General features: G+C 40.2%; 1 protein-coding gene across 2 annotated transcripts in view; it reads left to right on the forward strand.

Moving 5' to 3' along the window:
- The window catches only part of dennd1b (DENN/MADD domain containing 1B), a 131356-nt gene extending 118582 nt beyond the window's left edge, over positions 1-12774 (forward strand). For both annotated transcript variants that reach the window (XM_055020310.1, XM_055020314.1), the window contains 3 exons: positions 5082-5167; positions 5916-6138; positions 6861-12774. In XM_055020310.1, coding sequence (XP_054876285.1) covers positions 5082-5167; positions 5916-6138; positions 6861-7691 — 1140 coding nt within the window. In that variant the 3' untranslated portion in view covers positions 7692-12774. The remainder of the gene's footprint in view (positions 1-5081; positions 5168-5915; positions 6139-6860) is intronic.

Below are 12774 nucleotides of genomic sequence, written 5' to 3' on the forward strand. Positions count from 1 at the left end.
AGGCTTATCTTTTAATTACGTCATTTTTTTTGTTGAAGTCAAAGCTACCTTAACATTTTGACCTGCAGCACATTTTTTGGCCCTTTTTAAATCCACAGAAAAATCATAATTGCTTAAAAATCAGCAGATCTGACCTCAAAGGCTCATGAAAATTGGTGTAAAAGAGTCTGGTCAGGGCATCTGTTGAATAAAAAATGCCTCTTTGATGTGATGTTTTTTTTTTCTTTTGTATTGATCTATTTTAATTATCAGGCATAGTCTGCTCACAATCATTGATAAAGATGTACAAGTTATAGGCGTTGTCGTTGGCAGTGTTGTGAAGGTGAAATACTGAAACATTTTGTGTTGATTATGCCATACAATATTTTAAGTTATGCTGTAAATTTGCTCTTGCTGTAGAATCTCTCACTTTTCATGATTACCGTTATATTTTCACCCTTTGTGTGAATCTGCATCCATTTGCCTCACACTTTTCTGCTGGTAATGAGTTTCCCCACAAAGGAACAACAAAGGATATTTCTATTTCAAATGATCAAAGAAATACATTTTTATTATAAAGCATCGAGACTATGTTTTTCCATCAGTTTCTATTTCTGCTTACCGTCTGGCATAGCAGTACAGAGGCTTTCTGTCTTGCATGCAACCATCCATGTTACATGTCTGTCTGTATAAATCCTGTGAATAAAGGCCACTAACGTCTCTACATCTTAAAACAAAAAGACAAATGGTACTTTTAGTAACAAATTCGAGACATTGAGGTATAAAGTGAGGTATTAAATTTCTCATTTTCTCTTGGAATGAGACATGCGACCTCTTTTGAGCAAAGTATGTTTTTAGACTCAAAACTCGTTCCGTTTAATAGTGAGTTGAATCTGGTTGTAAAAGACTGATGTTCAGCTGTCATAAAATGTCTAAGTATTTATTATGATTGGGGGACCCAGACTTTGATGGATTAATGGGGATAATCACACACTTCTTTCATGTGCTGTTGGGTTCAAAACTACCTCGGTCAGTGTATTTTCTGCAACTTTTTTTTTCTCTTTAATATTTTATGGCCTATAGAAAAAAATCTCAGTCAGCAGGTGATCTGGTCTATCCTCAGAAAAGCACAATCACTGTTTCTCTACTTGTAATATTTTGGTATTTTTATGCTTCTGTTGAAGGTCAAAATAGTTAAATCAAGATACAAATAGGAAAATAATTAAGCTTCTATACATTGATAAGGAAGCAGGCATTCCGTATCTTTTCCATATTAAAGAAACATATCAATCTTCTCTGCATATTCAGAAAAACCGAATCGAGTCACTGAAATAACTGTTGCATTTCTGTTTTTTTTTTTTTTTCTGCTTCTCCTGCTTCCCCCCTGACTCTTTCACTGCCTGAGCTCTGACTGTGTTCGGTCTTTACTTGTGGCAACGCGGCGCAGAGGAAGGAACCAAGAGCCAGGCAGACAGACAGACCGAAACGGTGACATCTGTCAGTGGCAGCAGAGTGACGGAGGGAGAAAATGAGAGACAGGGAGGCATGGAGCGGGAATCGCTTTTTCATTTTCACCTTTCAGCTTCCCATTAGCCGACAGCAAGGAACTAATGAAGGAGCAGTATGATAATCTGTTGTTCTCCTATTTCGTGCTCTCCACTGCCCTGTCAGGCCTGGGGAGAAGTGGGATGGTGACAGAGCTGTCACGGCTTCAGCGAAGGGAGAAGCTCTTATTGTGAATGTCTGCATGTTTTTGTTATTGCTGTTGTTGACTTATTGTGAATCAGCTTCTGTCTGAGGTCTCTTACAGCTCTGGAGAGGCAGATTGTTTTACCTTGTGGATTTTACCGACAGGAATCCAGCATGGTTTTTTTAAAGAGAGAAAATGATCTAAACCAGCTGGTTAAACCAGCTGGTGGCACTTCAGTCGCTTTGGTGTTGCAGCAGTTTAATCTTAAATGTCGCACCACGGGGTCACGATGAAGAGCGGGAATGACAAATTGATAAAGCCGGAAAGTGAGGTCCCATCCGTTTACGGCTCCCCGTGGAACTTCCTGTCAGGCAGACGGCACCAGAGCTGTAACCGAGATCAGAGAGCCAGGCGTCGTGACCTGTGTCTGCTGGTGTTTGGGTTCACCTTGCTTTAATAAACACCTAAATGCAGAGGAGGGTGGGGGGGAGTGGGGGCTGCTCCGGTTGAAACAAACTGTTTGCACTCCGATCATACAACACATGTAACCGTCATGTTTCTGTCTGAAGCGGACTCGTCCCCGCTGTATCACAGGTGCATCTCCGCTCCGCCGGCCTGCCACGGCTGGCTGGCGTGTCGGCCCGGGCCCCAGATTTACGGCCCTGACACAGGAACCCATTAAAGGCTGTTTAGGGATCCCAGGCCTGAGCCCCTCTGAAATCTCTTTCATTATGGCTCCAAGCTACCATGGAAGGGGAGCAGCTCGACCAATCAGCAGTGCCGCCACATGTGTTCATGTTTAGCCTGATGGCTGAGAGGCTTAAGTGGCTACTGCACACATCTCCTTCACTGACTTTTATGGAGAAAGTGGCACTTTAACTCTTTGTGTTTTTTTGGTAATAGGGTGCGGATGTGATGGAGTGTGCGTGTTAGCGTGCGCGTCTCTCATGGCCGAACACGGGCCCTAAATGAGGGCAGCGCAGCCACACGTTACATTCCGCCTGTCTGGCTGGCACTGGTGCCACTAATCAGGACCAGCTTGATTCGCAGTTACTCTCCCCCTGAAACCCGCCTCTACACACACACACACACACACGCATTCATTCATCCATACACACGCCGTTCCCATCAATTCATACAAAGTTCTTCCCTCACCTTCCTACATTTCCTTCTCTCCACTTTCCATTCATCGCCCTCTTTGCTGGTCACATTTTCAGTCACCTTTGACTGCTTTTCTTTACCTTTTTACTATGAGCTGGAGTCACTTTCTGTCTGAGGAGTTTCTTTATTTTGTATTTGACACTTCCAGAGTAACAGTGCATGAAAAAAACATGGAGGTGGAGCTAAGCGCTCTTAAAGATATCCAACCAGTGGTGTGTATAATCCTTAACAAAATGCACTGACAGTAAAACCACATGTAGATAGATACTGAAGTGTCGCGTTTGGCGGCAAGATTCTATAAAATTACATTTTTAAAACAATAAATAAGTTGCTAATTGTACTTTGTGTGAATTTGGGTTGATGACATCACAAGTGGCAGAAGAAACAAGCCGATCAGCTTGCATCAGTAAAGATGTTGGAGGATTTGCTGTTGACTTTGACACATTATGGTTCATAAATCTGGGGTAAACTTTAGTCTTTTGAATTTTCTCTTTTGACATCTAAGGAGGAAAACCAGAAAAAGAAGTGATTAATTTGAGTAACCAGCTTAGTTTTTGACGAAGCAGCTAAACAAGAGTTAATTTTGTCTCAATCATATAATCCAGCTGAAGTGGACAAGAAGTCTGAAATTGAAAAGTGAGGAGTTAAAGCTTGGTTCATGCTACATCTTGGATTTCTGATGATGATATGAAGAATGTATATATTTTATATGCACCAAAACAAGTGCAAGCACAGTGGCACAAATGCAAATCTGGCTACCCGGTGATCAGTTTTGACCATAATGTATCAGAAAAACATGACTCTAAATTATCACCAAGGATCATAGAGTCGTTATTAAACACCTTTGAACATAGAATTTGAATTAAAAGTGCAAATAAAGAGAAAAGTTTCAACAATCCAAGTGGATCCGAAATAACTCTGAGTTCCCTGATCGGATGTAATCAGGCAAAGTGGAGGTCAGATTTTATCTTGATTAGGCTTCTGATGATAGCCAATTTTCCTGATTAATAAGTTGTCTCAGAAGTTATTGCAATAAACAATAATACTGTTGATTGTAAATCATTTTCAAATAAGACTATAGTAATAATGTAAGTAATAAAAGTAGTAATAAAGATCATTTACCACTGGCACTGGAAGACATTTTAAATATCCAAAATAATTTAACAAAATAACAGAAACAATGAATAAAATGAATGATGAAGTCTCTGTAAACTAAATTGTTCCTTTAAAAAAAGATCTAGTAGAGACCAAAGCAGCAGACTGAAGACTTTTGTCATCCAGTTTTTGGTAGAAAGACAGAAAAGAGAAGAACAATAAATCATGCAAATGGAAATTATTGAATTTGTTTTAATTTATCATGTGTTTGATTTATTCCTTCGTCTTGACAAAAATTTTTTTTTACAAAGAGCAGTTTAAGACCATGGCGTTTTGCTCTATTAACAAACTGCACTTAAATCCAGTTTGATTTTACAGAAAAGTCTGTCGGCTTTAAAAACGATGCGAGCTGAAACTCCTGATTGTTTCTGAGGGAAGCGCAGGCTGGGGGACAGTTAGAGCAAAAGAAAACAGACACAGAAGGTGAGCAGCAAACACCAAAGAGTGTAAATTAGAAGATGAGAGATAGTGTTAACATCAGTGAACATGAACACATAGTGAGAGGAACATGTGCGTCGTAGTGGAAGGCATGTTAATAAGTGGCCTGGGGCAGATTTGGGCTCCCATGGGGGGTGAGTCCTGCCCTGCTCTGTAAAGCTTCTGTCTCTTCCTTAACCCGCCCATTAAACTCAGTACACAGGTGGCTTATTAAACCCACCGCGGCAGACAACTACGCTCCACACTGATCACTCAGCTCTCTGCTGTGACAAATACGATCACATGTGCCGGTGCCATAATGCAAATGATCAATGTAGTCACCCGTGTTGCAGCACTCAAGTGCCTTTTAGCTTCTACGTAATGCTGAGCTCGGCAAATTACTGCGGGGGATCTTAAAGGGTTTTCTTTTCCCCTGCAGATCCAAATTTGACAAATTTAGTCTCAACCCTCAGGGCCTGGACTCATTAAAACAAGATACTTGTTCTCTCTTATGGGGACTCACCTGACACACTTTTTTTTCTGTAGTCTTATGAGTCCCTCCATCTCTGCAGAACCCTGGTTGTTATTATAACAGAGTAACTGAGACCCCCCCAGGTCCACTTTTGTTGTGATCATATGTGTTAACCGCTTCCCCTTGCTTTGTTATTCTCATTAACAGCACAACTTAAACAAGTCTCCCATGAGCATGGGCCCTCGAGATCTCGGCTACGGTCTCGACGATGATGAGTTGGACACTGCGAGCAAGTAAGTAGCTGACGGCGATGCTTTATTTTTCTTTTCTGTATGAACAAAGATGCCAGATTAGGCAACTTTGGCTGATTGAGAAGTTGACTGCCTTTGGTCCAGACACAAAGTCATATGTTTCTGTTGCTAATGATAATACTGCCCTCCAGTGGACCCATTTACTTACAGCATCATTGGATGGACACCACTGTCGGGTTGCTAGAGCAACAGGTGCATTTCAGTAAATTTAGTATAAAAGTTCATTTATTTCAGCAAATCAGTTTGAAAAGTGCTCACTGTGGGGTTTTGGTCAGGCCAGTTTCTTGGGTCCAAGGTTTTCAGCACTGATTTTGGATGTAAATAAACAGAGTGGACCAACACCCTGACCATAGAAAGTTAAGTTATTCATTTATTCTTATAATATTTATTCACACAACTCCCACTGAGATGTTAATTTTAGCATTTTCTCATCTACCACATATTTTGTTTCTCAGTTACTGTCAGAACCTCTAACATCTGTAAGCATGTTATGGACACCTGATGTTTCAGTTTTGCTTTGGAGTTTTTCTTCCTATGACATTTAAAGACTAAAAAAATTCTGGTTTTCTGCACAGCTAACGTTTATCCTGACCTTTTGTGGTTATACTGGAATGGAAACTCTTAATTTATCAAATTTACTGCGAAGTGGCCTTGCATCTCTTCTTTTTAGTACGTTACATGAAATATAATTGTGCTACGTGTTTTTATTTGTTGTTTTTTTTTAATCCAGGATCTCCTCTGAAGACAGCGGCGAGGTCTGTTCGTACACAGAAGACAGCGACGATTCGGACTCCTTCTATCCACACATCGACTCGTCGCCTTCCAGCCAGATGAACCTGCTGGAGGAAATCCTGGACTCTCTGACCACCACAACAATGGACCAAGGAAAACTCAGTGCTGCCAAGAGCTTGGACTTCTTAAGGTCCCTGGATGACGTGGACTTCAAGGTCCAGGTATGCCCAAGTTAATCTGTGATAGAATAAAGATACAAAACAAAGACCAAAACGTGTGGAGCCCCCTAGAGGACATGGAGGGAAATTTTTACTTTGCATTCCTGTGCAATTATGTATCTTTGAATCAGTTCTTGAATACTGAAAGTCTTTCTGCTACAATATAAAGTTGTATGTCGATATCTTGTCTGTGTCTTATCTAAAGTTTTGTAAAATTTTTTGTGATTAAACACACCAAAAACTTATTTGCAAAACGATCAACAGAAACTTTCCATCCCTCCCCCAAAACATAAAAATGACAGAAACTTTCTGCAAGAAAGAAGGAGTGTATCCAAACTGTTGTGACTATTTCTGAGTTTGTTTCACAAGGTATATTCGCCATTTGTCGGTTTTGTTTGACACCTGAAGGGTTAAAAAAAAACATTTTCATGTGCAGTCCCATCTTCACTGGAAGATATTATATAAACAAATATTAGTAGATAGATTTTAAACCACTTTTTGCACCAAAGAGTGAAGAATGCATAAACATGTTTTCATTGAGGCTTTAAAGGTGTACATACATAAAATTTTAATTTGTCAACAATGTGACTGTATAGAAAATAGATGAGGGTGTATTTGCTAATTTATTGTGAAGGAATGCAATCACAACTTACAGATCCTTAGAGTGCAGATGTATTTTCTTTTTTGTAATTTCTGCTTTTGTTTCTTTCTTTTACCTTGTCCAGTCAAAGCCTTCACCTTGCAGCGACTCCGCAGTTGCAGACAACAGCAGCTTTGATGGTGGCGCCGATCACGGCGGATGGAACATGGGCCAGGATGACAGCGCCGTCCATGGAAAACACCTTCCTCCGTCCCCACGCAGGCAGCCCAACAAGAGTAGCCTGAAGGGGTCCAAAAACCTCGCAGCCTTCTCTGCAGTGACCCCCTGCTCAGCTTCACCTCCTTCCCATGATGCCAACGGCACCAAGTCAGATCCTCCTCCCCTCTTCTCCTCTAAGTCCAGTCCCGATTCCCACCTCCTCATGCCTTCGGGTCGACCCCCAGGAGACCACCGGTTCTCCTATTCCCCCCTGCTGCCCCATAAAGTTACACCCCCATCCCCACCTGCATCTCACCCAGACTCTTCTCCGGAACTGACCAGCCGGAGTCGCACCATCTCAGACCCTCAAGTCAACTCTGAGCCCTCCCAAACCCGGAACCAAACCGGGTCCACCGGCATCCTGAGGAGAAAGGTCATGTCCAAAGAGATGGTGAAAAACTACCACGAGCGGTCGATCCGGAGGGAGCGCAGCAGAGAGAGCAGCCAGGTCCAGGTCCCCTGGAAGAAGGAGGAGGAGGAGAAGAAGGAGGAGAAAGAGGCTCCCAAAGACAAGCTGCTGGGATTGGGTCTGTGTCTGGGTCAGTGTGAAGGCTCGGAGTCGGCTGGAGGGTCGGACCCGGGCCTGCTGGAAGAGATAGAGTCCATGTGTTGCCTCAGCTCATCGCTTCGCCTCTCTCAAGTCCACTGCAGCAACAGCCACCATCAGGCCCAAGGAAAAGCCACAGAGAAGTCCTAAAGACGACAGGAAAAGGAAAACTGACTCAGATTCCTGTCGTCTATTACAGCTGATCAGCTGAACCCTCCATGATAAGGGAACGTTATGAACAAACCTAATAAGAGCCAAAACAAACAAAAAGCCTCAGAGCAAAGAGCTGGTCACGCTGAAAGGAAGCACTGCAGAGTCCTCCACCTGTCCTCCACCTGTCCTCCATCTACTGGAAGGAAATCTTGGTCAAATAAATTAGTTTACAGCAAGAATACCTAAAAAATGTTCAAAAAGTGAGTGAAATTATAACAAACATTAAATTATGATTCAAATCAGGAAAACATACAGTTAAAAGGTGAAATAAATTTAAATGTTCCTACATTTGTTAGATATTATTAATGTTAAACTTAATCTATAAGACAAATAAGATGCATGAGAAGAGGTGGAGATTTCTGCGTCGCTTTCAGTTCAGTTTTCTTTATCTGTCTGCAAAAATCTGAACACTAGAGATGCACTGATCACCATTTCCATGCCGATACCGATTTCTGATCCTCCTCCAGGTCTGAACTGCCGAAACAATTTCTTTATTCTGAGGACCATAACACATAAAAGAAAAATAAACATGCTGCAGGTTATTTTATAGACGTACTATTAAATATGGCTTATTGTACTTTCTGCTTCAAAGCAAATATAACTAAATATTATCTGATTTTAATAAACTAAATGTGCATGGTTATCGGTTGATGTTTATGGACTCATTTTGGTGGACGTTCGTACATTTTGTTGCATTCAATGAATAGAAAATCTCATTTTTGAGTCTTTGGGCTGAAAAATTGGCTGATTTCAACGTTCAGCTGGTCGATCGGTGCATCTCTACTGAGCACTTTAGCTTCATTTATTTAATGTCCGTACCTTGTAAGGATTTCAAAGGGCCAATTTCTCTTAAACACAACATCATGTTTCTTTGACATTGAAATGTTCATATTAAATAAACATTTCATTTAGTCTGAAATGTTCAGAAGCGTTCTGAACATTTCATACTAAACATTTGCACCCGTGGATTAATTTATGATTATCACCCATTATTACCTGGTACTAAACTGCAAAACCAGCAAGATGCACAATGTCCATGCAGGCCTTTGAAACTGATTAAACCTTGTTGGATTCATGATTTTGGTCACTATGCCTTAAGCAGACATGTGATTTGTTTTGATACTGATGTCTTAAACTTTAGAAATCACTGCAGGTACTTTCTAATCAGGATCCTAAATACAGCAGTTCACATTCATAGAGAAGTAGATGTTCTTGATGAGCTGTGTGTTATTTTTGTGTTAACGTTACTCCTATCTGTTAAGACTAAATACCTGATGAAGCAAACCATCGAATGACTGAGAAAAGCCAGAGTTTTTACTTCATTTCTTTTTCTTTATGTTTCTGTTTCCATCGGCTTTTTGCTACTCTTGGCATGCTTCTCAATGCCGGCTTTACAAATTGAGAACAGTTGTTGGCGAACTTTGAAGGATGTTGATGAATCCAATCCCACAAACGGTCCAAAACAAGCTCCGTTCCCGTTATTCCACCTCTCTGTGCTTTTTCCTTAACCTCTGTGTGGCACTTTGCCTTAAGGCTGTTTACGTTCTGAAGATATCAACCACAAAATGGGTCATGAATAGCAGGAATATGTCGTGTTGAAGTTTTTGGAAGATTCATTTTAACTGTGTGGAATCTTTCTAGTATTTGTTGACAGATATCATGCTTATGTTTCTCCTTTTTTGTCTTTTTTCCTTTCTTTGTGTTTTAATAGGAAATGCAACCTGTGTCTGACTAGGAAATGCTCTGCACTGTACTGCAGTGGAGGACGATTGTACTGTAATGAAGCAATATGCTGCAGGTCTTTGAGTCGCTGCATGGATGTAATGTGTTCAGGGTCTAAAGTATTTTTATAAGCATCTCTCCTGTGGAGAGAAGCATCAGCATCCAGGGATCCCGGCTTCGTGTCGTTCTCTGCGTCACCACAAACCCAGAGGAAGAGAAAACTCTTTCTCTTGCTTGGGTTGGGATTACTACATTTATGGTCCGTTGTTCTTATGATTTATGCCAGACGCCAGTCGGTGTGGCAGTTTAATAGCGGCTGTTTCTCCACTTCTCGAGTGCTGCTCTGCGTTAACGATTTGCCCATAAAGTCTTTGGCGTGCTTCTAAAAAGCTAAAAAGAATCAGTCATGGTAATTCCAGGAATGGTTAACGACAAAGAAAAATACAAAGTCCAGAACAATTTCTGCACTGGCCTCGCTCACTGTAAACACTTTAACAAACTTGTGTACTATGCAAATATTTAGAAATCTCAACTCGGCTAACTGGGATCTTCCCAGTCAGGGATTATTTTCGTCCCTGATAGCAATCAGGAGCTTAAGATTAAGGCATTTGCTGCCACAGAGTCTGAGCCCAATAAGTCTTGAAATAATAACACACACACAAGCTTAAAAATACTGATTCGGTTTACATTTGTTTTGAGATTGTATCCAACATAACTCACTCATCAATGATGTGCCAGACAGCAACAGCGATTTTCATCCAACCAGATCTTAAGCATCTGTAATGAACTCATGTTTTACTCCTGCTTATGATAGCCATTGTTTGGCCCAATGATGCTAGGCTAGCACTAGCATGTTTACTCTGGTTTAGTAATTCATTGATACATTTGACAGCTATCCAATCCCAACTAGATTTTGTTGATGAGATCTGACTCCAGTCACTGTTACAGAAGTTGACAAAGCCACGTCTTGCTCCTGCGTATATCTGAAGGACTTCAGACGGTTATCTGAAGTCCTGAAGCGCTCGGCTAAAGCTAGCATGTTTACTCTTTCTTTGATATTATTATTTGTTAGTTAGTCTTCAGAAAATTCTCATCTTGCTCTTGGTAATGAGCTCTTCATGTTGAGCAGTTTGCCAGTACGGTAGGCTAATGCCACCACACTAGCGTATTTAACCAGTCCTCTAAAGCTGATTCTGAAGTAATTTCTGACTGAACTTGCTAAATGCAGCTCACATTTTATTCCTGCTGATGATTTTTTTTATTGCATAACAGTTTGCTGAAGTGCTAGGCTACTGTTAGCTGGTTTGCTCTTTGTTTTGATTCGACTTGAGTACATGAAACATATTTCATCCCTTTTTGAGTTTGTAAAGTTACAGCTACTCTCTTCAATAAAATCACATCTTGCTTATACTCACAACTTTTTTATGCAAAGAACTTGGACGTGCTAGGTTAACGCGTGCATATTTTCTGGTTACATATTTGGAGGTGTTGACAAAATAACTTCGAGTTTCCCTTAAACAACATTCATTTTAATGTCTTGTGTTTCTGCTGTTCTTAACTTGGACAGAAGTCTGTGCAGCACACATAACGCAGACTGGAACAAGCAGCAGCCAGTACAGTCTCTATTTAACTCTGGACATCATTGCAAAGGTTGAAAGGCGCTTCATTTTCAAGATTAAAACTGTTTCGCAAATTGTGCACGTGAAAATAGGGGTTGAGTTTTAAAAATCAGCAGCATGGTGGTGTCAGGAGTTGAGTCGGTTACAGATTACAAAGACATCCCTCTTAAAAAAAAAAAACTTTACCCTGTGTGAGTTGACCTTTACGGATGTAATGTGTTGTGTGCCTTATGCAGAAAGTACCCCTCTGTGTAATCACAACATGGTACTAATTTCCAGACCAACTTTATTGTGGTAGGAACAGAGTATGTCGGGTTTTGATCAACAGAAAATCCCCCGAAATGAACTCTGGTGTCTTTACTCACAGCTGTGGTGAGTTTTAGTTTTTTTTCTTTTCTGCGTTGGGGTTTGGAAATCTTCCTGCTCATATTTAAAATATAACTTTTTTTTTTCTTTTATAAACTGAATACTTTCTCTGATTGTACTCGTAGGTTAATTGCTTGTATAGTTTGTGTGCATTTTTTATTTCACTTTAACATCTTCCTCTGAGTGGATTGAATTAAAAAAATATATATAATTTTTCTCTAGTTGATTTCATATGGATAAAAAAAATTATTTTCAATTGAATAGATGTGTATTTTTTCTTGCTTGAAAATATTTTACATGGATTAAATATATGTAAAATGGATTATATATATATATATATATATATATATATGATATCTATGAAATATACGTTTATGAGTGGTGTTGTATATTGTAGAGAGATGACACCTGAGCTTTGAATGTTGGAGATTTTATTTTTGGAAAACGAAGAGAACATTAAGAAATGTCCCATGTAGCTGTGATGACGATGCAAAAGGACGTGATGACTTCTGCTCAGAAGAAACGAAGGCTGATGGTTGTCTGTACGTGATGCAGTGATCACTGTGTGTAACCTGCATGTTGGTACTGTACACGCTGTTGTGTATCTGTCCTGTTGGTACTCATTTTCTTTCAGTATTTAAAGCCTCCATGAAATCCGTGTAATTCTCTCTGTGCTTCACATTAAATTAGAAGTCGTCTGCTACACATTTGTCCTGTCGGGAAACAGATTTCTGCTGTTTTCTTGTTCTGCTTTGCATCAGATTAGGGCGCGCTGTGGGAGGACAGGCCCACTTGAAAAGCTTTAGTGACTTAGCTCCTGAAACGGTGAGGAACCGAGACGGATGTTGCATTTCAGGGTTAAGATGACACTGTGTAACGCTCACAGTAATAATTCTATTAGTTTTTGTTTTATAATTACAGATTTGGAGTGAGAGGGAGGGGATGTCTGATGTAGCAGCTTTCACTGAATAATGGACAAAGTTAGCAAACATTAATGTCATTTTCCTGTCTGTATTTGAAGCCAGTGTCAGTGTAATGACCGTCAAGCTGAATGTTACAGTCAGACTTTCTCCAGACTGGCCTCTTCATCAGGACTAACTCTTTGGTATGATGTTTTTGGTTTTGTTTTTTTCTCTCAATTATTTTTTGTAATCTATTTTTTTTATTATTTTTTTGATGGTGTGCACTTTTGCATGTGCTCATCTTTGCTGTCTCACAGCTGAGGTCAATTTAATGTGCTACTGATGCGTAACCTGGTACAAAAGCACACAATGTACACACTGTGAACGGGAAATAAATAATGTTTCATGCTC

This window comes from Poeciliopsis prolifica, unplaced genomic scaffold (genome assembly GCF_027474105.1).
Source record: "Poeciliopsis prolifica strain line A6 unplaced genomic scaffold, Auburn_PproV2 SCAFFOLD002, whole genome shotgun sequence".
In the NCBI taxonomy this organism is placed as follows: domain Eukaryota; kingdom Metazoa; phylum Chordata; class Actinopteri; order Cyprinodontiformes; family Poeciliidae; genus Poeciliopsis; species Poeciliopsis prolifica.